At 37.1% G+C, this 26,065-nt stretch overlaps 1 protein-coding gene across 1 annotated transcript in view; it reads left to right on the forward strand.

The window, feature by feature from the left end:
• LOC140232958 (protein NDRG3-like) overlaps window positions 1–24,265 on the forward strand; it is a 47,820-nt gene extending 23,555 nt beyond the window's left edge. Inside the window, exons 6-14 of the mRNA XM_072313068.1 lie at window positions 845–907; window positions 1,920–1,980; window positions 5,346–5,432; window positions 6,368–6,445; window positions 6,834–6,937; window positions 9,518–9,635; window positions 10,546–10,681; window positions 13,589–13,604; window positions 23,079–24,265. Coding sequence (XP_072169169.1) covers window positions 845–907; window positions 1,920–1,980; window positions 5,346–5,432; window positions 6,368–6,445; window positions 6,834–6,937; window positions 9,518–9,635; window positions 10,546–10,681; window positions 13,589–13,604; window positions 23,079–23,184 — 769 coding nt within the window. The 3' untranslated portion in view covers window positions 23,185–24,265. The remainder of the gene's footprint in view (window positions 1–844; window positions 908–1,919; window positions 1,981–5,345; window positions 5,433–6,367; window positions 6,446–6,833; window positions 6,938–9,517; window positions 9,636–10,545; window positions 10,682–13,588; window positions 13,605–23,078) is intronic.
• Window positions 24,266–26,065: the final 1,800 nt, after the last annotated feature.

Below are 26,065 nucleotides of genomic sequence, written 5' to 3' on the forward strand. Positions count from 1 at the left end.
TTGCAGGTTTCATATAAATCCGTTCACTACTTTTTGAGTTATTTTGCACACATACAAACAAACAAACAAACTAACTAACGAACAAACACACAAACCAACGGTAACGAAAACATAACCTCCTCCCTTGGCGGAGGTAATTACATTTATGATGATACTGAGGTATGGAGAGCAGTATGTGATTAATAAACACAGACAGGCAACTCCCGTTATAACAAAGCCAGAGGACCGGCAGTTTTCTTTCATTATTTTGAAATTTGACTATGTCCAAATATTAAAGTATGTAAAGAGGTATAGATGATGATTTTGGGACCTGAATTTTTACTTTGTTGTAATGAGAATTTATTATAAATGTGTGAGTTAAAACAGGAGTGCACTGAGTGACTTTTCTTACATAGAACTAGAGAAGAGGATTACACACCAGGTGCATGTTAGTGGTGTGAATGTCTACTTAGACGTACCAGCATGTACAAACTAGCTATCAAATATCCCTCATCAGTACAAGACACCTGGGCCCCATTTCATAAAAATTTGATATGATAGCAACTCCTACTAGAGTGGCAATTATCATGATAACGACAAGAATCCAGCTTCCTGATTGGCTGTTGCTATTGGAAGTTGCCATTCCAGCATAAGTTGCTATCCTAACATCTTTTATGAAATGGGGCCCTGCTGCAAACCTTTTTCACCCCTCTTTCCCTTTCAGAGGTATTGAAGGGATATTATTATCAACAAGTAATCCTATAAAAGGTATTTCACTGGATATGTTTAGCTACTCTGTTACTTTTTAAAGTTGGATATTGACATGATTGTTTTATCAATATGTTGCACTACCCTCTCATTCCAGGTTTGAGTACCCTGACATGGATTGCTTAGCAGAAACCCTCATCAGTGTGTTGAACCACTTCAGGTGAGCTGCTCAGTATCACATGCTTAATTGAGTTTATGGTAAATGCATGCAGTGAATAATACTCCATTCAGAGACAGTTTCTCCATTCAGTGAAGGCCCGTAATTTAGTATTGATGGCTATAGGGCAGATATGTTGTCAGCAGTTAATTTCTGTGTAATGAATTACAAGAAGCAGAAATACCCCTCTTCTCAAATTATTGCAGAGTACTGTGTTTGCCGAATATTTCGCGATGTTTTTATTTTTGTGAATTTTGCGAAATTAAAGACACTAAGAAATAATAGCTCTGATCCCGATATGAATGTGACGCACACATATACATTTCTCCGTTCAGTACTTGATTATCGCGAATTTAACCACTCGCGAAATTGTCAGGCAGTCCCGAATCGCGAAAATTTAGACTTGCTAAATATATGGCGTATAATTTGTATAGCAGTGAATGTTTTTGTGAACAGATAGCTGAAGTGGGTGATAAGAATATTTGTAGAGATATTTACACTTTCTGAAGAAATGTGAAGGAGTAACGTCATTACCTTAAATGTGATTTATATTGCAGAGCATGACCAGCATCACTGCATTGTTTTGTTTTGTTCTGTTTGTTGTTGATATGCGTAACTTTGAAATTGACCTCAATTTTGTTTGATTTTACAAAGATTTGCTGATCTATTTATTTGATTGTACTGTGATTCTGTGATCAACTTGAACACATAGTGCAACTTTCCTTGAAGAAATTTACCTGAGAAATCTGATAGGTATGCAGATTTATACAGGACCCTCTTTTGCTATGAAATAAATGTGATACAGGTTAACTTGTGCATTTAAAGAAACTTTCTTTCTATTTAGTCTTTACCCAGACACTCAAATTCATTTGTTTTTTCCATTTCAAATTAAAAGTCATAATTCAAAAAAAAAAATGCCTGCACTTCATAATATCCCAATTGTTAGTATTCTATCTTTAATAAAGGTTGAAATAATTGATTCATTGAATTCTTCTTATTTGTGTTTGCTCAATAGAATTAAAAAGTTCATTGGCTTTGGAGTTGGAGCTGGTGCAAATATTCTCGGAAGATTTGAAGTGAGTGAAAATTCCTGTCAAACGATGCACGCTGAACACTGCTATCCCAAGACTACCAGATTAAACTTCATAGGCATCAGCAAACATATAATGCAACACAAAGCATCTCTTTGTGTGCTGTTTTGAAGTTTCTAGGTCAGTGGTAGGTGGGTTTCCAATATCTGGACTCTCTCAAGGGTATAGCATGAGATTATGTATAGTTTGTAAGAGTTTGTTTGCAAAAACCGATAAGTCCATTTTTGAAGATTTTGAAGTACGGTCTCTGTCATAAAGTACAAAATAATACCTTTAAAATGATATATTGGTCACTGCATATAAAGGTACATTTTTGAAGTTATGGTCAAAAGAAGCAAAAATTTTCTTATTATTCTCTGTATTTTTCTTGACCTTTAATCGCAAATATCTCTGTTTGGCAAATATGGACTTATCGGTTTTTCCAAACAAACTCTTCAGTTACAGAGTATTGTGGATGTACTAAAAGGGGGGGGGGGATCCTTCTGGAGTGCTATGCTTTCTCAAAACTTATTGAGTGGAGAAAACAATAGCCCATTCAAAGGCTGGCTAGGCCATTAGAGGACAAGTCCACCTTCATATACATGCTCATTGAGTGAATGCAGCATTATTAGTAGAATACATCAGTGAAAGTGTGGGGAAAATCTGACATTCCATTGTAAAGTTGTACATTTTTAGCTCACCTGAGCCGTCCGGCGTCCGGCGTGCGTCGTCCGTCGTGCGTAAACTTTTACATTTTCATCTTCTTCTTGAGAACCCCTTGACCGATTTTCACCAAACTTGGCAGGTAGCATCCCTAGGTGGATAGGATCTCAATTTGTTCAAGTGGGCACCATACCCCGCCTGGGGGGCCCCCAGAGGGGCCCCAACCCCCCCCCCCCCAAAAAAAAATAAAATAAATAAATAAAAAAAATTAAGGAATCTTAAAGAATCTTCTTCTCTAGAACCAGAAGTGATAGAGCTAAGTTAATACTATGAATTAGTACATTGATGATGGTAGTTTCAAGTTTGTTCATGGCAGAATCAGGGGTGCCCCCCTTGGGACCCAGAGGAGGGGGGTGGGGAGGGTTCCTAATGGGGCCCAAATTGTACATTTTCATCTTTTTCCTGAAAATGCCATTATGAATTTTCACCAAAGTTGGCAGGTAGCATCCCTAGGGGGAAAGAATCTCACTCCCATCAAATGGGCACCATGTCCCACCTGGGGGGCCCCAGGGGGCCTAAATTTGGACCGAAATTGTAAATTTTCATCTTTTTAGCACCCTATCACTAATTTTCACCAAACTTGGCAGGTAACATCCCTAGGCGGATAGAATCTCAATTTCATCAAATGGGCACCATGCCCCACCTGGGGGCCCAAGGGGTCCCACCCACCCCCCCCCCCTCCTGTAAGGAATCTTTACAGATTTTCTCTAGAACTGGAAGTGATTGAGCTAAGTTAATACAATGAGTCAGTATATTGATGACTGTTGTTTCAAGTTTGTTCATGGGAGAATCAGGGGTGCCCTCCCCCCCCCCCATCCCCTTGGGACCCAAGGAAGCAGGATGGGATGGGGGGGGGGGGGGGTCTAAATGCATGCCTAAATTTTCATCTTCTTGCTGAAAACAAAATAATGGATTTTCACCAAACTTGTCAAGTAGCATTCCCATAGGGATAAGATCTCAAAGTGTTTGAATGGGCACCATGCTTCCTTGTGGGCCCCAGGGGGTCCAAACCTCCTAAATTAATGAATATTAAATAATATTTTTCTCTAGTTCTAATCAAAAGTGATAGGGCTTAAAGTCTTTTTTTCTGAGCTGCATAATCCAACGTTCTATAAAGTACAGTGTACTTGGCAGGTATTTTTACCAGTGTGATAGAATATGTAAATGGACACCATGCCCTCATTCTCAAAGCTACCCCTACCATAAGTTTCCAGTGTTCTCAGGTAAGAGTCTGCAAGAATGCATGGAAGGTGAACTTGCGATACTCAGGTGAGCGCGTGACCCCCGGGTCTCTTGTTTAAGTAGTATCTGGGCAGTCACTGCTGGTTGAGAAAACTACCACAGTGTATGATGTCACTACGTAGAACGATATAAGGAAAATGTAAAGGGAATTTCACAAAATTTTATTTCTTGAAAAAAAGTGCACATTTCCTTGATTTGTCACTGTCGGATGTTGAGGGTAATATTCCCCTTTGTGAAAGAGGCAAGTCAGGTGTTCTTTTATCATGCAAGAAAAGTGAAAATATGTTGAATTTTCTTTATATTTTCCTTATATCGTTCTACGCATATGACATCACAGGTTGTAGTAGTCTTCTCATCCAGCAGTGACTGAGCGGAAACTTCAAAAATTCATTTCTGTTGAACAGATTGTCTGATTTTCCCCAAACTTTCACTGATGTGTTCTACTAATATTGCTGCATTCGCTCAATCCACATGTATATGAAGGTGGACTTATCCTGTGCTTCATTTGTGTGTTTACAATGTAGCAGAAGAAAACTCTACCTGGTATTTTTGCCTTGTTCTCCAATTCATGCGTTAAAGGGATTGTATAGTTTTGGTTGGGGCCTAATTTCAGGTTTCTAACATTTTTTGGTAAGGTAATGAGAATTCTCTTATGAAATATGAAAGAGCATATAATTCTATGAGAAATTCAACATTTATTTGATGAAAATTGGTTTTGACATGGCTGAGATATCCAAAAAAGAGCGATTCTAATAAAGTGTGGGACCCACACTTTATTATGATTGTTTTGTCTTACTTTGTTTTTGGATGTTTCAGTCATTCCAAACCCGATTTTCATCAAGTAAACTTTGAATTCCTCTTAAAATGGTATGCTCTGTACTATATCATAAGTGTTTTCTTGGTATCTCAAAAAAAGTTAAAATCCCAATTCTCATCTCCACCAATACTGTACCATCCCTTTAAAGTTACACCTGGATGGATGAGTGGATGATCCAAAATGTGCTCTTGGTGAGCAAAGCAATAAGGAATGACTCCAGGGGGTGTGTGTTTCATAAAGCTGTTTTTAAAGTTACAAACGACTTTCAAACAACTGGTGATCAGTTCTGATGTGCTATACTTATCAGAATTTCAATAATTCAGCACAATATCTGATCACCAGTTGTTCTTCAGTCATTCGTAACTTCAGAACAGCTTTATGAAACACCCTCTGGTAGCAATAAGTAGTTATGTCCTACCGTAGGTTTCTAGAGATATTATTTTGTTAGTTCCACTATTTTCTTGTAAGAATTAATAAAGCAAGGTTTGCTATTCTCAAGCATATGCCAGCGAAATGACTTGTTTGCCGTGGATTTCCTGTGGAATTTAATCAGCAATATATGTGTTGTTCTTCATCTGTAATTTTCCAGCTGAGTCACCCAGAGTACGTTGAGGCCCTCATTCTAGTAAACTGTGTGTCAACTCAGTCAACATGGTCAGAATGGTTTCAGCAAAAGGTAAGTACATGTATTTCTGTCCCGCTAAAAAAAAAAAAAAAAAAAAAAAAAAGTTTTCAGCATTGTTAGGATGTCAGTACAAACACATATAAACATACACAAACACATACACAACATAGACACACAAAGAATAATTAACCCTTTTGAGGGCTTTCCTTACAAATGAGCTGATTTCCCTTGCTGGCTTCAGTGGCAGTACTTGCAAATTATCAGCAAAGCAGAAATATTACCTTCCTAAGTGTAAATAAAATGTAGTTCCTCTCCAAGATAGATTATCATTGCCTTTACTTCCTTATGAGGGTTGATAATCACTTCTCATTCTGTCGCAATGTTGTTTTGTTTTGTTTTTTTATCACAATTTTTATCACAAATTTATCTAGTCACACAGTTTTGTGAATTGTGTGTCATTAGTTACGTTCAGACAACAAGCCTTAACCTCGAGGTTAAGCTTGTAGTCAGGGACCGTGTAGATGCACTTGTAGTTAGCTAACCTCGAGGTTAGCTCGATGTTAAGAGCCACGTGATATCTTAGGGTTAGCGCTCTAACCACAAGCCATGGGAGGTCCCCACTCGTAGTTAAGCACCGTGTGGACACAAAAATCAACGCACTCAAAGGGGCAGGAATTTAACCTCAAGGTTTCGTAACCTTGAGGTTAAGCTTCGTTGTGTGGACGCACGTTGAAGTTAGGGGGCAAGTGCTTAACCTCGAGGTTAGGGCTTGTCGTCTGAACGTAACTATTGATTAAGCCTGTCTCATTTCCATGAATCTCTGGACAGACTGCTCTATAGTTTTTGTTGAGTTCTGATTGCCATGGCATTGATTTCTTCAAAACATTCCAGTGGCAAGTAAGTACAATGAAAAGTATGTATGATATGTTGAGGTGAAGACTTCAGTGTAGATAATTCTTTTGTTTGCTTGCTGTCTCTATCTGCAGGTATCAGCATACTATCTCAAGAAGAATGGAATGACCAGCTACACACAGGAATACCTTCTCTGGCACTACTTTGGGAAGGTATGTTCATATTGTGCAATAAAGTTTGTTTTGTTGTATGTTTTTTGTGTTGTGGGTACTTTTTTGTTCAGTTTAGTAATGGAATCCTTTCATATCCTGGCCCACAACCCCAAGTAAATGTCTTCCTTGATTTTACTACTGAAGAGAGCTGCAGTGTATACATTTTTTGTATCCTAATATGTGGGCAGCACTTGTTCACAATGAAAACAGGGTCCTTGTCTTTCATTTTTTTTTCTTTTTACTATCAGGGTTTATTTCCAAGACAGGAATGAATTTAAAGGAGGAAGAAATGTTTAACCAGTCCCAGGGGGCTTACAGTGTTTAAGTTACAATCAGCTAATGATAGTAAGTTTGAAATTGTTGCCTTCTCTTTTTCTTTGTATGTCAGCGGACGATGGAAACACATCATGAGCTGGTGTCTCTGTTCAGAGAAAACCTGGCCAAGAATGTCAACGCCTTCAATCTCTCACTCTTTGTCAACTCCTACATCAAGTAAGTATGGGTGCATTCAAGCGCTTGCTCTCCTAAAGGGTGTACGGTACCGCACTGAGCCAAAAGTGAACCTCCTCCCACTGTGCTCCAAAAGCATGTCACACTGTACCATGCTGGCCTATAGAGGGCTCAAACACAAAGTGATAAAAAAATACCTGTTGACATTAGAAGAATGTGCATAACAAGCCCTACAGCATAATGCAAAAAGTTGATTCTCTTTTGTTAGGAAAACCTATATCTGGCATAGGCACATGTGGTGAATGTGTTGGTTGCTGCAAAAAGTGTGAAGCCATTGACTTGACTCAAAAAATTGCTCACAGTCGTGGTTCGCTATTTCCACAGAGCACTCAAACACTCCCAATCTGGCGTGGTATTACATGTATATTATATTGGATGGCTATGAATGGGATTCCAGGGAATATTGCACAAGTTAGGCCAATATTGCACGAATCGAAGATGAGTGCAATATTGACCCTAACGAGTGCAATATTCCCTGGTATTCCATGAATCAATGTCATCCAATGTAATTATTATCATCTACAATCAAAGTAGAGCAAGCATAAACTGCCCCAAAATACCGGGCTTCTACTTGGCTTTGAAGTTGACTCGGCAGTCACATCCCAGCGCTGAAAAGGGGAAGCCCCTAAAACTGCGTATGAAGCAAGCAACTACTAGCAAGATGTTTGCGCGTTTGTGAATTGCAACAAAATGACGTGCACTAGTAGTATCAAGCGTTTGCACACTCAGCAAACGCTCGCGCAACAGATGAGACAGAATTGAATATGGTGTGATCTTGAACGGCAAGTAAGAACGGTAGCCTATGGGGAATTAAAGATAATATAAAGTTTTGGTATTACCTCAAAAGTTTCCCTGAATTTCCTTGTCTTAGTTTGTGTTTCAGGTTAAAGTACCTTTCATATAACTAACACTGTGAGACTTACTCGCCCCAAAGTGCTCTCATGTCTTAGTAATCATGCAATAATGGTTTTGTACCAGAGCCGCCACCGTACAGGTAGTACACGTATTGTGCGAAACCATTATTGCATGATAACTGCGACCAGCAGCGTGCAGCCCCATACGCATACTGTGTAGCTAACTGCGACCAGCAGCCCCATATGCATAGCTAAATGGGGCTTCGCATTGTAGCTTTCAGGATCATGACAGATTTAGTATCGCGGGTAAATATCAACTTAAAATCCAAAAATTTCTTCAATTTGAAGACTTACCAGTTAAGTTGAAGTATTGAAAACAGGCTTTGGGCAACGTTTGGTTTTGCCAATAGTCCCTTTCTGTTCGAATTGATGACTGAATGTGAGGACCTTGGGAGAGCTACACTGAATTGAAGGCCAGCGCATGCGCACACAAACATCTTATCCGTTCATGGATTTGAAATTTGTTCGCATGTGATGTGTGCGTATGCGCTGGCCGTAGTAATCAGTGTATGCAGCTCTCCCAAGGTCCTCTCGACAGAGTCACATTCAGTCATCAATTCGAACAGAAAGGGACTATTGGCAGAACCAAACGTTGCTCGAAGCCTGTTTTCAAGACTTCAACTTAATTGGTAAGTCTTCAAATTGAAGAATTTTGTGGATTTTAAGTTGATATTTACCCGCGATACTAAATCTGTCATGATCCTGAATGCTACAATGCGAAGCCCCATTACGCTATGCGTATGGGGCTGCTGGTCGCAGTTAATTACATGATTACTAAGAAATGAGAGCACTTTGGGGCGAGTAAGTCTCACAGTGTTAGTTATATGATAGATACTTTAACCTTAAACACGGAAATTCAGGGAAACTTTTGAGGTACCAAAACTTTTTATTATCTTTAATATGTTGGCCTAATGCGTTTCGTTCAAAATGCTCTGATATTGAACGGTAAAAATTGAGCAGACAGTACGCGTTTTTAATGCGCCGCTAAAATGTCCTGTATAGATGATGTATGGTGCGGTATGGTTTGATTTAGTTCAGTATGCTTGTTAGTGCTTGAATGAGGCTTATTTCTCATTCCGATACAGCCTCAGGCAGGTTTTAGTTCTGGGCATTCTGGTCTAGTTTTCTGTAGAATTGCTGCAGTAGAAAATGTCGAAGACAGTGTGGTAAAATTGTAAAAGGGAATCTAAATGACCACACTACTGCGTGACCACGCTAAAACACTTTTAGTTCTGTTTTGTAGGAATGCCGGGGGGGAGGGGGCTCACCCATTTGTTCTGCTGAATATACATATGTATGGAAGGAAATGTGTGCACGGTCATTTCAGTAAACATTTATGACACCATCTGCCTTCTTTGATTATTAAAAAGTGTTGGGTGAACGAGGCAGGTGTATTGCTGGAAGAGCCAGTGGGAAAGAAGTCATTTTAACCAAGAGATTTCCCTCGGTACAAGGAATTAGTATGTGACTAAAGAAAAAAAATGAAATAAACGATAAAAAGCCAGCAAAAACAAACAAAGCCCAAAACCAAACAGCTACTTCTTGTTTGATGGAGAATTTGAATTTGTGTGACAAGAAACAAAGATTTCCAAACAGGTAGCCTCTGACTCCTTGTTCTTTTCTTTTCTTTTTTCAATGAACAATGTAGACGATCAGATCTGAACATCAAGCGCGAACTGGACAAGAACAAGCAGAAGAACACTCGCTTCATCAAGGCCCACTCCATTCTCATAGTAGGGGCAAATTCACCGCATGTCAATGATTCGGTGAGTACAAAGAAGACGTTCTGCAGATGGAGGGTGTTACGCAACACTTTGTGGTATAGTCCTTAAAAGGAGTATAAGAATAACAGGGAAGGTGGGTAGGAAGTAGAGGGGAAAGGGGGATTCTTTTGCTGTAGATTAGTTCCAAATTGAACGACAAGAAAAAGTAGCCGAGAGCTTCTGAGAGAAAAAGTGAGAGGTGAAAAGTGATAAATGATAAGGTGGAGAAAAAGGAACATTTTTATGGCTGTAGAGTAGCTGTAAGCAGAACAGATTTAGAGAAAGTGGTATAGAGCTTTGTAGCAGAGAATTCTGAAAGGAATCGTAGAGTCATGGGGTGAAGAGAGTAGATTAACTGAAAGTTGAGAAGAAAAAAACAACGTCATGCCATTCTTCTGCCATGAGAGGCTGTAGCAAAATAGCCAAGTGTCTATCTCTGCTAGAACTTTGCCATAGATGGCAATGGAAAACATACAGGGGCCACATACTGCTGCATATTCATATTCATTATATAAGCGGCTTTAACTATTTAGACTGAAATTTGAAGGATGTACTGGGCTTTTATCAAAATGAGAAGTGAATGTGTTTTGCAGGAGCTATTTCTTCCTTCAATGTCATTATTGTGATTAATGTGATTATGAACAATACTATTACTGATATACATCTGAATTACTGTCAGCAGTTGTAATGATAAAGATATAAACTCATAATTCAATAAACAGTGATATTAATCGTAATTATAATCATCATTGTTAATGATAATGTAATAATATTTGAATTATTCATAGACTTTTTGATATCATTACACAATCTGCATATTTTGTCATCTGCCTCTCACAGAGACACATTCAAATGAGAGAGAGAGTAATTTCTCCTGTATTCCCCCCCCCCCCCCCCCCCCCCCCCCCGGCAGGTTGAGATGAATGGTCGAATGGACCCCAGCCGCACCCAGTGGATGAAGGTAGCCGACTGTGGAGGAATGATCCTAGAGGAGCAGCCTGCCAAGCTGGCCGAGTCCATCAGACTCTTCCTCCAGGGACAGGGATATGGTAAGTCAACCCTGGAGACCCGGGTCCTGTGTCTTTGTCATGCCAAGCAAGAGGCGGGGTAGACCAGAAAATTTTTCACTTGCCTACCCAGTTTTTTTTTTCCATTTTTTTTTTTTTGGGGGGGGGGGGGGGGGCAAGAGCCCTGTACATAAAATACTAAAACAGACGTTGTTGCCCGTACCTCCTAAAGCAAGCAAATATATCTATTTTTTTTTTTTTGGGGGGGGGGGGGTGTCAAGAGTCCTGTATTATAAAAGAAACATTGTGCCCATACCTATAGAGCAAGCAAGTGCCCAATCATTTTACTTGTGCCAGAGAATAAGATTTAGTTGTCTGTAGCAAGCAGGCATGTGGGCTGTAACACTCTGCGGGGAATACGATAGTGATAGGGTTGGGGGAGGGGGACGAGGGAGGGTAGGGGAGATGAAATTTTGGTTTGCAGGAGTATTCTATGAATGAGTGCCTTAGGGAATTTCAAACCATTTCAAGTACTCTGTAAGTACTGCTGAAAAGGGATACAAGAGATTTTCGTGTTTGATGTACAATTCTGTCATAGGAGATGCAGGCAAACTCTGGGAAATTAAGGTGTAGAAATAAGAATAATAACAATAATAAGACTTTGAGAACAAAGCCTTGTACTGAGATAATCAAATCATTATCACTTATAAAAGAGCATAGCAATTATTGTTTCATAAAGAGCACAACAAACTGGCGTGCAATGTTTCTTTTGCTAAATGCACATGTTATTGTGAATGGTTCCTGTTCTTAGCAGCTTATCTGGAAATGAAAGAATTTTTGATTGTCAAACAAAATTGTACAGGAAGGTATTGTAATTGGGACATCTCCTTCTTTGAACAAACATCTAACATATTCTTTAAACTATGGGGGTAAAAGTCTTTCTAAGCCTTTGCTATATATGTAGCAATTTCCTTTTTTTAAACTGATCTTTAATCAAAACAGCAACAACAACAATGTTGTAGTTCTAACTCTTGAGTAAGCAGTGAGGAAACACATTTCTTTTCATTTTCTCTGATCATCTGGTATGCACGTGTAAAAGAATGTAGAACTGATCGAGTAAATGTTACATTTGTGATACTGAAATGCCATATCTAAATGAGCATTGTACCACAAGTGGCTCACAGAATTGGGAGAAGTTGTAGCAGTGTGGGGAGGAAGCTACCTGTCTAGTACCATTTATCTGTCTTTTGATTTATGTGCTAATCATGCATATCCACCGCTGTCATACATATGAGGTTATTGATCTATATTACAATATTATAACTTGCCCCAAGATATGCATACCTTTGGTTATATTAATCAATCAATCTTTTTTTATTGATATTATTCTCATTAATATCTTTATTGAATTGTTTTTGTGTCACAACAGCAAAGAAAAAAAAAAATGGCAACAAACATCTGGCTACTTTCATACTGTAGTATAGTACACAGCATTTTTTCAATGTAGTTTGGTGTGCACAAAAATTTTGTGTTATTGGGACCTCATAAAGCCCTTTTTTCTTTAAAAAAAGGAGTGTATGCTTTGCTTTTCAAAGTATGTTTCTCAGCTGTTTGTGTAAATGCATCATTCATGCCCAAAGCGTACATGTTAGCCCAGCCCTTTTTCTCCCCATTATGTCTGCTGTGGGGTTATGATGCACCCAAATGTTCTATCTTGAAAATAGAACGCCCCCCCCCTTAAAAAAAGAGAACATTATAATAATAACAATGATAATCAAAAACAGTGGAGGATTGTTTATGGTGGTATGGTAAAAATTATCTGCTAAATCTTGATATTTCAAGACAAGAAAAGCAGAAACACAGTCCAAGGCAGATGTGATATTTGGCATGAGTTTTGAATTTTAAATGGGTTTTGGGCAGTAAATGAAAAGAAAAGAGTTTTGTTTGACAGTGTTGTTGTGAAATGAGTTTGGCACATATGCATGTTCCAAACGGAGGAAAACAAGGAATTTATTCTCAGGGGGCTCAGTTAAGGCTGGCTGTGAAATATATATTGTAAATGCTATATGCTCATATTATAAATGCTGTTATCTGTGAAGAAATGTGTGTCTTGATCTTTGTGTGGGGCCATCCATCATGCTGGAAGGTATGGGGGAAAAAACATCATGAAATCATGAAACAATTGCACTCTCATGAAATTCTGCACCAAATATTTGGAACCATGTAGACTTAGGGTTGTCTGTGTGTCTTTCCTCATGATTCTCTTCCCACTTTACTAACATGTATGACTACCTGCCTCAAAACTGCCAAGAAGTCCCTCCAGAGAGTGTTTTCTTCACTGTTAAATCAGTTTGAAAAGGTGTTAGCTCTGCAATGCAGCATGATGCTGCTTGTGTATTGAAGCCTTTAACTTTCTTTGTTATGGTATGAAAAAAAAAATGTTGACAAAAATATTGAAGAGAATTACGGCAATATGCAAGACTGGATTAATGAGACAATCTCAAAATGTGATGGAATGTTGAGAAGTTTCATTAAACAAAAACAAAATAAAACAAAACAAAAATGATAGAAAAAAATAGTCAAACCCAAAGCAAATGTTCTGCATTCATGGAAATAATAAGATATTTTTAAACATAAGAATATTTTGTGTATCTCTCTTTCTCTTTCATTCTTAAATTAATACATTGGCCAATATTTTAGCTGAGTGACTTCTTGGTGGTTTTGTAGGAGGTGAATTCAAAGGTTTCTGTTGCCAGCTGTCTTCAGTAGTAGATGCTTTAGAAGAGAGTACTTTAACATGTTCAGTTGTCCTTTTGAATTGCAGCATCTTCAAATTCCCTCCCCATCTAGCTTTATCCCCCGCCATTCAGACTTTTATTCATGAAATCATGTCATCTCTTTTTACGTTCACGGCCTCTCTCTCGGAATGCATGGGATCTGTTTAAACAGTGCCTTGGGTGAAATCGTAAATACGTCATCATCATCATATCTATATGTATACTTTTCCAATAGTCTAGCTGGAGATAAAAAAATCCAACTTGCATGCATTTTTTTTTCCACTTTTTTTTTCTTTAGCAGAATGGAATGAAATTAGAGGTTGATTGTAGCTTGATATCCTTTCCTTTAGTTGATTATACTTTATACCCCGAAAAATGCAACAACAACAAAACAAAAAACAAAAAAAAACAGACTGTAATAGTGTTCTGCAAATACATACCTGACCCTAATACCTACTGAGTATTAGTGTGGTCTATAAATTCCATATGAAATGAATATCAAATGTAGTTATCACCCCTTTTTGTCACTTAACTGCACTTCCTTTTACGACAATTCACATGTGACATCACATACAGTACCCAATATTCATTCACCGGCCGACTTTCATTGATTTAAGTTATCTCCTCTGGTAAGTTCAGGAGTCAAGGACATATGAATTCCTTGTTATATTCCCCAAAAATATACTCCTCTGCACATACAAACTGCATCACATATGTCATTCAGAAGTCATATCAAACTGTTCAGGACTATTAACCTTTGTTTTTTTTGTGTTTCCTGTTGAGGCATCTTCTGAAAGCTGTATCTTTCTGGCTAAAACTTTCTTGTCAGTATCTATCATGTGCATCAAATTTGTAATTGTTGAATGATATTAAAGAATTCCTCACAATGCATTAGTTTTCCAATCAGATGAAAATTTCAAGGATGCAACAAATACTACTTTTTGACACCCCCCCCCAAAAAAAAAAAAAAAACAAAAAAAAAAAACCAACCAACAACAAACAAACAGAACTGTGCGTATGAATATTGATTTATGCACATTTCCTTTTATGGAAAGTGAGAGTAATATGATTATCCCTTTTACAATCATTAGCTGTCACCTACAATTTGTACAGTGTAGTCCTGAACCAGTTGGAATAGACCTACCACACCCTCCATGGATACATATAGCACTCTAGTGAGATGTGTCAAGCACTTCTTCAACAAAAGTTTTACAAAAAAGAAAAGACACAACTAAACAAGACAATATTAGGCACCTGATACTATAGAATGTGTGAATATGTCAAACACGTGCATACAGATATTTTGTTGCCATTAAAGTTTTAGTTGAGATTTCATGTGCATTTTGCAGCGGTAGAAATTACTCTTCAAATCAGAAGTTCCTTCACTTTTATCTCTGTTCAATACTAGAATTCTTTGTATGAAAATTGTGATTTTTTAAACTTTCTCTTTCACTGTCTGTTTGTGTCTGCCATTATGTGAAACGCTTCTTTCTTGTTTGTGCCATGTTTGTACAATAATGTCTGTCTGTTGTGTAAACACGTCTAGTCATATGTGTGCCACAGAACAATGCTGCATAAAATTATGATGGTCACATGACCCATACAGGTTGCTAGGTTGATACATGCTTTTGCTTAAAAAAAAAGTATGTGACTTGAACTAGACCATTTGATGTATCCTTAAGGGATAAAATAATGACGTATTCCCTCAACATATATCATATATTCAGTGGGCAAAAGTAGAAATCCTGCATTTCAGGTGGGATTTGTTTTTTCTATCTTCATATTTTGTATGTAAAATCATCTTCCATCTATTTGGTGTCATTATTCCTGTGCATTTTCCATCAGTAATGAAATTTCATGATGTTTATAAATCAGTTGGAGATCAGTATTAAGAATGTTTATGTCTTCTAGTAAAGTAACTAAAGATTGAGATCCTTTCTAAATCATTGTTTTATCTGTATTATTGGAACATTTCGTCATAACAGTGGAATATACCAAAAAGAAGGAAAAAACAAATAGGTGTCTAAAATTTTCTCTCAAGATTGTTAAAAAGGAACAAGCAATAATTACACATTTCTAAAGTATTTCAATTTTGCCAATATCTCTTTGATCTGTACTCATATCTGCTAATTTTACCTGTATGTGAAAAATATGAGTTTACCATACACAAATACGCTGATATGGGACTATGAATTACAGCAACACTCTGCACATTTTAAAAATGGGTGTGGCAGACTTGTATTTGCAGACACTAAAATGGCCTGAGTGCACTGAATCTTCCAAGCAAACTTTCACAGTTTTGAAAGGTCACTTGATATGACGGACATGTCTGAAAGATGTTCTGAAACAAATGCAAAGGACAGGAAGATGATACAACATGTATTTAGTTTTCTGTGTCTGTAGACTGTTTGAAGTGATACAGTCATGGCTTCTTGCATGTTGTCAAGAGAACTAGCATGACTGAATGAACTTTGAGAGAATGTAGATCACATGATGTTCACATCTAGTAGATCATAGTCAAATAATCTTCTGGCCATCTCTCATTCTCTTTTTCTTCCTTGTTTTAAAAAATCTTGATGGTTGGTACTGATTGTGGTATTGTGTAGTTGATCGTAAGTGAACACTTTATTTTTGCCTGATTTCTGTCATGACATTGAATGGCTTTGCCAGCTATTATTTTGTTTCTTTCACTCTTATTTAACACTCCGTTGATTAAGTTGACTTAACTTTTTGCATTTAAAAGAAAACAAAAAGAAAACAAAAACAAAACTTAACTTTTTTTTTTTTTTTTTTTGCATTGAGTTTACCCAATGAAACTTTCATGGCATGCTTTATTGATATTGTGTTATTTATGACCATATTGAAACCACATCTGTTACACATTCCCAGTGTTCTCCTGTAGTTTGATAGATTGTAGTTATATGTGCACAAGTTAACAGATATAAAGTAGACTTCAATGTTGTTCTGATGTATGGGTACATCATATTTAAAAGTGAAATTTCCTCATTTTTGTGATTTCCCTCCTTCCTTTAAAGTAGGAACCATAGAGTTGGAATAGTTCCCCCTGTTGGTGATTTGTACCCATGCTTGATCCAAAATTAACTTTATAATATACCAACATAGAGAGATAACCTGGTGGGAATCATTAGCAGGGGTGGATCCAGGAATTCTGTGAAGTGGGGTGCCTTATTAAAGAGGGCGCATATGTCCCCCTTTTTTCCTTTTAATTTTTTTGTTTCAACAAAAAATAAAAGATAAAAGGGGGGCATGCGCTCCTTGCGCCTCCTCCTGGATCTGCCACTGATAAGAAAAAAAAACAACAACAAACAGAGACGTGCGTACATGTCATAATGGTCTGCATATTATGTGTACTGAATATCGGAGGTTTTTAAAAAGCTCCCTAAATACTTCTCTCATTTACAGAGATTAAAAAACTTTCAAACAACACATGATATTACCAATATCATAAATAGAATGACACTAGAAAAAGCAAACAAACAAGATATTGCCTTTTGGTAAAAATGGACACTTAAAGACACACTGTAATAAGTGTGGAGTGCTGTACAAATGAGCATTGTGCGGTGACTTGCATTATTGATAGATCAGCAGGAGAATGTACAGGAATAAGCAAGTAGCACTCAAATACCTTTAGTGTTTGGCACTTATATTTCTTAAAGAAAAAAAAAAATCATACAGTGTAAATTGGGTTGCACTTCTTGCTATTATCCCCCTTTGTCCAGCATAATGACTCCAAAAAGTAGGGGCTGATTTAGGATATGTATACAAACTTTTGGTGATACAAGTTAGAGGCTTCCAATGCACTCTTTCCATGTTGCACTTGATTAAGATGTAAAGACAGTGGAGTCTGTAAGTATCAGAAAGAACTAAAAATTTATACACACATATAGAGTATATGTAAAAGTATGCCAAGCATGCATAAAATTTCAGACTGGAATTCTTTTGGGTTAAAATTTGGATGTAAGGGTAATGAAAAAAAAAAAAAGAACTAAGGAAAAGATATTATTTGCAGGTTAAAAGTGTCTTCCAGGCCTCTCTTCAAATGAGGCACCAAGAAACAGTTGATCATTGACCATTCATGCAATGCTTATCAGCCGTATGAAGCTACTTGAGTAGTTATAATGTATACTTTTATCGATGCGTATCAAAATTCCATCACAGAATTTTTCCATATATTTATTATGGTTATTTATTATTTATATAATTCACTTTAAGAAGCTTTTTTTTTTTTGCATGTTGATTTAACCTTGGAATGATTTCTTCCCTTGTGAATTATTGGGTTTGTTTTGTGTTTGTTTTGTTTTTTATATTAGCATGCTCATAGTATCTTGCTAATGCATCAATGATTGTTTGCCTTCTTCAGAATGTACTGCATTTTAAGTTGTGCATGTTTTGTTTTTTTACTGTCATTTCCATGTACATGTATGTTTGTCACGTTTCATTTTTCTTTCTTTTTTTTGTTTATTGCCTGTTGACTGTGATGCTGTTTTTGATTATATGCTGACTGCATTACATATAGATTGCAAGCTATTTAGTGCTGCATTACTTGATACATGATATCTATACATTGTTATTAGTATACTAATACATGTATTTTAACTTGTAGTATCAGTAGACACTTATCATAATGTAGAATATAGTCTTATGTGCAACAGAGTTTTAAAGGGGATGGCTAGTAACTGATCAGTGGGAATCAGTGGGAATGCTGGGGGATGATTGTTCCAATCCTTGTGGGATTCATTTAAGAGTACATTATATATCTATTGTTGCGTGAAAATCATTTGCTTCAGAATGGTCTCATATTCAAGTAATGTGCAGTTCAATGTTTCCAGGTTAGCATGCCTGTACAGTGACGGTGATCGTTAACGGGCCCTGGAAACATTAAACTGCCCATTACTTGAATATGAGACCATTCTGAAGCAGATAATTTTCACACAACAATAGATATATAATGTACTCTTAAATGAATCCCACAAGGATTGGAACAATCATCCCCCAGCATTCCCACTGATTCCCACTGATCAGTTACTAGCCATCCCCTTTAAAGCTATTCAAAATCCACCCGTGTGGTAGGATATTGCAGTGCAATAAAGATGTAAGCATCTATTCACATAATTATAACTTCATGCTGAGTGGAGAATGTGTACGCTAAAAGAGCCTGTGTGTTCCATAGTGGAACAAAAGTAATGAAGCAATATAAGGATTGAAGGAAATTGGACAAAGATATTTGATAGCTGATATAGAATAGATGAATCATTGAAAAATGGCATGCCATGGGAACATTGGACTATATTTGTTTTATGACTGATTTCTGTCTTTGTTTAATTTTTTTTTTTTTTTTTGTAATGCCTCCACCATGAAGTATCACCCGATGTTGTCTCACACAGTCAATGTGTGCTACAGACCTAAGGGAGAATAATATGATATGGTGGAGGCGTATCAGTTGCCATAGCGACATTTCTAGTCTTGTTCTTTTTCTTCAAAGATGTTGTTGGTTTCAAAATTTGTCATAGATGTATATTTACTTTATGACACATGCTAGTCATCCTCGAAGACAGAAGATGTTGGTTCTGTTGTACAAGTTTAAGACAAATCAGGTTTTTTTTTTTCCATTTACATTACAGAACATAAATGCAAAAGTAATTTTTGATTTCATTTATTTGGCAAAATTTAATGCAATACAAATCATGACGAGAGGAATAGACAATATAAGGCCAAGGCTCCTGAGAAGCAGCCTGTGCTTGCGTGTACAAATTCAGAGCCCTTATTCGTGAGGCTGAGGACTCAAATTCTTTGCACGTCATTTCAAGCTCATGTGACCAAAATGTTTTTTCTCGGTCCCTGGCATTCACGGTCTTGTGGCTCTCACAGCATTTGTCCAGTTTCCGCAATCCTTTTGTGCAAAACACGTCATTGCTACTCTCTACCGGTGATAAATTTTGTTTTGCCAAGTTTGGAGTAGAAAGCATTCCCAATGAGACAAGTGTCTTGCTCTCAGATTCAGGGTCTAATGCAAGGAAGCATTACTTCTCAAGAAAGTATGCATAGCGGCTCTTAAAGGGACTATGCTATACAAATGCATTTTGATTTTTGTATTGATTCATGGTATGTTCACTTATGTGACTAAAACAATATCGAAGTATGTGCCATATGTCTTATAAATTTCTGTACTATTTTACTTCAAATTACTCGGATATGACGACAAAAAAAAAAAAAAAAAAAAAAAAAAAAATCCCTTCCAAACTAAGATTCTGTCAATGACGTCATCTGTCAATCACTGGTAAAGAACTAATACGAATAATGGAAGACATTGGATTGCTTCTTGCCTTAGACTGAGCATGATTTGCATGTTGCTAAGCATTGTATTTTGTTAATCATATTCTTAGTAACATGGAAACACACAAAACACACAGTTTAGGGAAAGATGCATTCCAATGTCTTTTATTATGGATCATGTTAGTACTAAAGCGATGTTTGACAGATGATGTAATACACAGAATCTTGGTTTGAAAGCTTTTGTTTTGTGGGAATAATCTGAAGAAAAATAGTAGAAGACATATAATTAAATATATGGCACAAATCCAGATATTCATTTGGCCACGTAAGTGATGCTGACCATATTATCATGAATCAGCACAAGTCAACATGCATTTTCATTGCATAGTTTCTTTAGTCATGCTTAGAGTTAGTGTCAATCTTTCTTTTTTTTCCCTTTTTTTTTTAATAGTATTTCTGTAGACTTTACAAGGATGAGCATGTGCTCATTTAATTGTTAGGCCAAGCCAATCCCTCTTCAAGTGGCCCAGTATGAGTTTTTGTGGGATTGTTTCTTTTCGTAGAACTGAAATATGATCCCTTTCAGTTTCATCTTTACACATAAGTGGATAGCTACTCGGCAACTGCCTAAGAATTGAGAGAAGAATTCTACTGACAGCCATTTTACCATTAGCAAACATGCATCACTTACACTCGCTGCATTGCGGAGCATGAGAACATAGAGTATAACAACTTGTGGTTATATCGATAACTATCACTAATCATTGGAATATTGATAGGATGTACATGTATGAAAGGAGAATTCCAGACCAATTTAAAGTTGATGTGGTAGGAAAGAGGAAAATTTTATAAGCACAGCAATGAACATTAGATCAAAAGCTGACAAAATTTTGAATTCAAAACACTTCTTGAGAATTCAATATGAATATGCGATTGAATGAATTGATGATATGATTGCCCCATATAGCTTGCCATATAGTTTTGTACTAAAAATCTTAAAATTTCAGGGTTTTTATGCCTCCGCCACGAAGTGGTGCCGGAGGCATTATGTTTTCGGGTTGTCCGTCCGTCCGTACGTACGTCCGTACGTCCGTCCGCTTTCGTTTACGCGATAACTTGAGTAATATTTACTGGAATTTTACCAAACTTGGTCCAAGTATGAAGTATGATGGGGCAACGATTTGATAAGATTTTGGGTGAAATCGGCTAAAGGTCAAAGGTCAAAGGTCAAGGTCAAATCATGAAATTGTATCCGTTTACGCGATAACTCAAGACTGTATGGAGCAAATTTCACCAAACTTTGTTGGAGGATGATGTATGATGGGACAATTACTTGATTAGTTTTTCAGTGAAATCGGACAGAGGTCAAAGGTCAAAGATCAAGGTCAAATCCTAAAATTTATCTGTTTATGTGATAACTCAAAACTGGATGAAGCAGCTTTCACCAAACTTGGTCCAAGGATGATATATGATGGGACAATTAGTTGAGTAGATTCTAGTGACATTGACAAGAGGTCAAAGGTCAAAAGGTCAAGGTCAAATGCTAAAAATGTTGCTATTTCCCCCATATCTATGCAATGCCCGCAGTTATTTTCTTGAAACTTAGTGTAGACATGTACTACTGCATAAGGATTCTCCAGAGAGAGTTTCATGTCATAAGGTCAAAGGTCAAAAGGTCAAAGGTTAGGTGAAAATGTTGCAATACAAGATATCACTTTTCTCGCAAATGGTTCAATGTATCTTCATGGAGCATGGTACATATGCATGTACTGACTGGCAGGGATTATCTAGGGAATTTAGGGGTCATGGGTCAATAGTCAGGGGTTCAAAGGTCAAGGTCAACTCCTCAAAATGTTACTACTGTATTTCCCTCATACATGCATACTAGTATATGCAATGATTGCATTATTAGTTTTAAAAGTGTTTAATATATGTACATGTATTACTTGATGGAGATTCTCTTGGAAATTTCCAGCCAGAAGGTCAAAGGTCAAAGGTGAAGGGTTAAAGGTCAGGTTTAAATGAAAAAAAAATATTTTGTACTGTAATTACACTCTTTCGTCATACCTTGAAAATTATACTCAATGCATAAACTTATAATAAGGTCGGTCAGAAGTCAAGTAAAAATTTTCAATTCCCCAAATATGTGTACCTGCACTCTTTAATAGACAATTATAGCAAACCCAGTTCGTGGAAAGTGAACATTCAAGATATTTCTGACAAAACTGTTATTTCGATATTTTGCCAGTTATGTGAAACTGTCATCACACATTGTCAAGACATTGTACTATACACCTATTGGGAGAATCATGCATTATGGCGGAGGCATCAGTCGCCGTAGCGACATTTCTAGTTTTTTTTTTCTTTTTTATGTCCCAGTCTCAGATCCTGATGTGACTGACTGATGATTATTTTGAACTTAATCAGCAAGAAATAATGTATTTTTTACACTTTTATGGTAGAGAAATTGAATTTTTGTCATTTTTTTGGATACAATCAAAACAGGAAAATTCTCAGGTGATAACATCATCAGCTCACTCTTATGCATATTCATATCAATTAAGAACTGTGTGGCAAACATTAGCAAAACTTCACAATTTCATAATTTTCCTATTTTTTCTTTTTCTGATTTGGATCAAATGTTCACTTCTGTGCTTATAAAATAGTACTCTTTTTTTCAGAGTTACTTTTAACTGGTTCAGGGTTCCCCTTCAGGAAAATGATAAGACATAAATTAATAAATTGCAATGTAATAGTTGCACATTTCGGAGCAATTTAATAAAGATGAGATAATAATTTTATTTTTCCAAAAGAGTACGCTCAAGCCAGGTGTACTTTCAAAGATTCAAAAGGTTTATGAGAGTATATATTTTTAGCCTAGTTATGGGTAGGTGTGTTGTTTTTTCCCTTCTTGTTCTTTCTTTGGTAGGGAATACAGCTTAATCTATGCAAATTTAGCAATATGTAAGGCAGATTGTTTGGATTACAAAGTCAGTCAGAGAAACCAGGAAAATGAGACTGGGCCAGCTGATGATATTGGTGCTTTCTTTTCGTGGAGATGTCTCTTCGAAGGAAGAAAAGAATAGATACTATTTCCCAGCCTAAGTTGTTTGTATAGTTGCTTTTAGACTTAATTACTTCAGGGCACTGTTGCATAAAAGTTGAGATCAGACATACCATGGTAAGTCAGAATCAAACTTAAGTCTCTGAATACTCAATTCTGATTGGCTGATACCTGAATTATGTTTGATTTTCTGACTTACGTTTGATTGTATCTTTTCATGCAAGAGTACCCAGCTTTGTTATCTCTGTGACTGAAGCCATGTTCCTCATTGCTCCCTTATCCCTGGGTTCTTTTTTTTCTCCAGTGCTAAAGGTGCGAGTCAACCACCCAGCCAGGAGCATGGAACCCCCAGCCCCAACAAGCAAGACAGGAGCCCCAGAGCCAGTGATGGTGTAACCGTTGTCGTTTGAGGGTTGCCAAGCAACCAGCTGAGCAACATATAATATTCATACTGTGACATGCCTCCTCCTCTCCCCTCCCCCCCCCCATAAAAAAAAAGTACAGAATTAATGATCTTCCCTTTGCTGTACACACCCCCTCCCTTTTGTTTATGTTCATACAATGGTAGTACTGTGTGTAAAAATGGAACTTCATACATTGGTGTCTGTCACATTCCAGATAGATCTTTGACTCTTTGGAGAGCCATTTACTGGTTCCCCCCTCCCCCCTCGCTCCTTTTCGAATAATTTTTTTAAAAGCTATATGCACATTCGTATTCTTGCAATCACATGTGTGTGTGTGTCCTTGCACACACTGTAGTTGAACCTTCAGTACCAGACTTGAAGGCCCGACCACTTCTCTGTGAGATCAACTCCTACCCTGCCTGAGATGAAGGCCGATTCATGTGTACTAGTCAATTATGTATTCATAATGGAGTATTGCCAATTTGCAGAGTGCTTTGCTGCGAATTTACACCTACTGCTAAACTCTTTGTGTATGTTTGTTTGAGTTTTTGGGGTTGTTGCTCCTTTTTTCCTGACGTACGTTCTGCTCAATTTTATGCATTTGATGTAGAAAAATATGTATTATATATGCATCAGTGAATAGTTGTGAATTATGCACTACACATCAATCAAATGCAAAATAAATGTCAAATGCAGGGGTACATATGTTTGTGTTTGGGCTGTGCTCCACATGTACACAGTCAAAGATAGTCGGCGAAGGCATGTTAGCACGCTGTATGGAAAAATGAAAGGAGGAGAGATAGTGTGTGCATCAAATTGTGAGGACTTTTTTCTGTTGCTTGTTTCATAAACCTCTCTCTCTCTCTTTAATGGTAAGATATCCTGTTGTTGACTTGTGATGTCATTTTTTGGTTCACTAGTTTCTCTGTAAGACTCTTAAGATCACACAGTGAGGATTTAATCAAATTGGACAATTTATGCTGAGAAAATACTGCAACTTCCTACGTGATCCAGAAATTTATTACTGTGTAGTGAGTTTGTGTATCTATTCAAATTTGATGATGTTGAAGATGTTTAAGATGTTTAAGATGTTGTGATGGTGAAGTGAGATTGTATTCATGTCTGTGCCTCAACCTGGAGGCCGAGTTAAAGGTGTTGTATTTTTTAAGTTATTCGTCCTGTCTGTCTGTCTGTCTGCATGTCTGTCTGTCTGTCTGTCTGTCTGTTGGCTGTGGCACACAATTATAAGCCAAGTGATCAATGCAGTGAGGGACGGGCAGAAACATGTATGACCTTTGTTATGCTGGATTTGGTCCCAAGGTCATTCATGATACTGATCATTTTGATGATATCCTGATTGAGTTTACTGATGCAGGAAACTTGTGAGAAAGAAAAAAAAAAAAGAAAACAAACAAGCAAACACACATTGATATATTTATATTTCATGTTGTACAGTATGCATCATCATTACTAGCGAGACAGTGATCTTTTTACTGTACAGTAGATGGGAGTGCCATGCTGTTCCAACTGCCGCATGTAACCCATGTTCTCCTATTCTACTCTCTCACTCTCATGTTTGTCTGAGTTCAGTTGGACAACTCATAAATTAGATTTCATGTGATGTCTTTCTCTGCCAACCCCCCACCCACCAGATGTATAAGCTGTTATTTTCGCTTACAGATATTTTCATGAGTGAGGAGGTCTCGGACATTTTCGCGAGATGTTGTTTTCGTGAGTTAACACCAAGGCTGTCGTAAGTGTACTACTACCCCAGCACCTGGCGATATTTTCGCTCATTTAAGTTGTGGTCTGTCAGTGATTCTGTGAAATTGGCTAAAGTTAAACCATCGGAAAATAACAGCTTATACAGTACACCTAACTGCAAATTTGAATAATGTGCGACTAAGTTTCCTCGTATTGTTTGTGAATGAAGTTGTAAATAGCCAGAGATCATTACATCTCCAATGATGACATATCTGCCATTGACATTGAGTATCTATCTACCAGTGTGTGTATATATTGATAATGAAATGACTTGATTATGCATATCAGATGAGGTTATATTAAGTTTTTATTTACATTCATTGTGATCATGATTTTTACTTTCATTACAGCCATGCAATGAGAAGTATGTATTATACATTTAATTTGTGTGATGTGGGTTTTGTATTGTGATATGGGGTTTTCTTTTGGCCTTTGTTTTTATATTTATATATATTTTGCAAAGTTCTTGTACCAGAACAGTTGCTTAAAACCACAGAGAATCAATTCTAGTTCTGGTTAGCCAATATATGTCAGAATCGCGAGTAGATTTGTAAGAAACTGTATTTAGAAATGTAAATCTGAAATCAGCCCGTCAGATACTGGGGATAAAGTAGGTTAGGCATAACAACTCTCAGTATTTGGACCATGTCACCTTATTTGTGTGAGTGTTTGTGTGAGTTAAACTTCTTTATTGCGCTTTATTTTACTCACTGTCAAATTTTATCGACACTTGATATGGCATAAATGTTGAGGTAAACCAAGTCATGTTATATCCACTTCGGCATGTTTATTGTACATGCATTCAACAGGATGCCGAATTATATGTTCCATATTCAAACTCTGTACATTATTTTCTTCCTTACTATTTACTCATCATGTTACCTCTGTATTGATTCACACGATTAGAAAGTTTGTTCACACTGAGATGTATGTATATGAAGATGCAACTATATTTTATCATCAGCATGTACTGTAAATTGAAAAATCAGAAAAATGGTCACTCACATTTGTCATAAATGCTTTGCCAATATAGAGAGCAGGGCAAAATGTGTTTGAGCTGTAGCTTGCGTCCAAGCTGATGTGAATGCTGGCTGTACAAATACACCGATGACATGATATGATT

This window comes from Diadema setosum, chromosome 9 (assembly GCF_964275005.1).
Source record: "Diadema setosum chromosome 9, eeDiaSeto1, whole genome shotgun sequence".
NCBI lineage: Eukaryota > Metazoa > Echinodermata > Echinoidea > Diadematoida > Diadematidae > Diadema > Diadema setosum.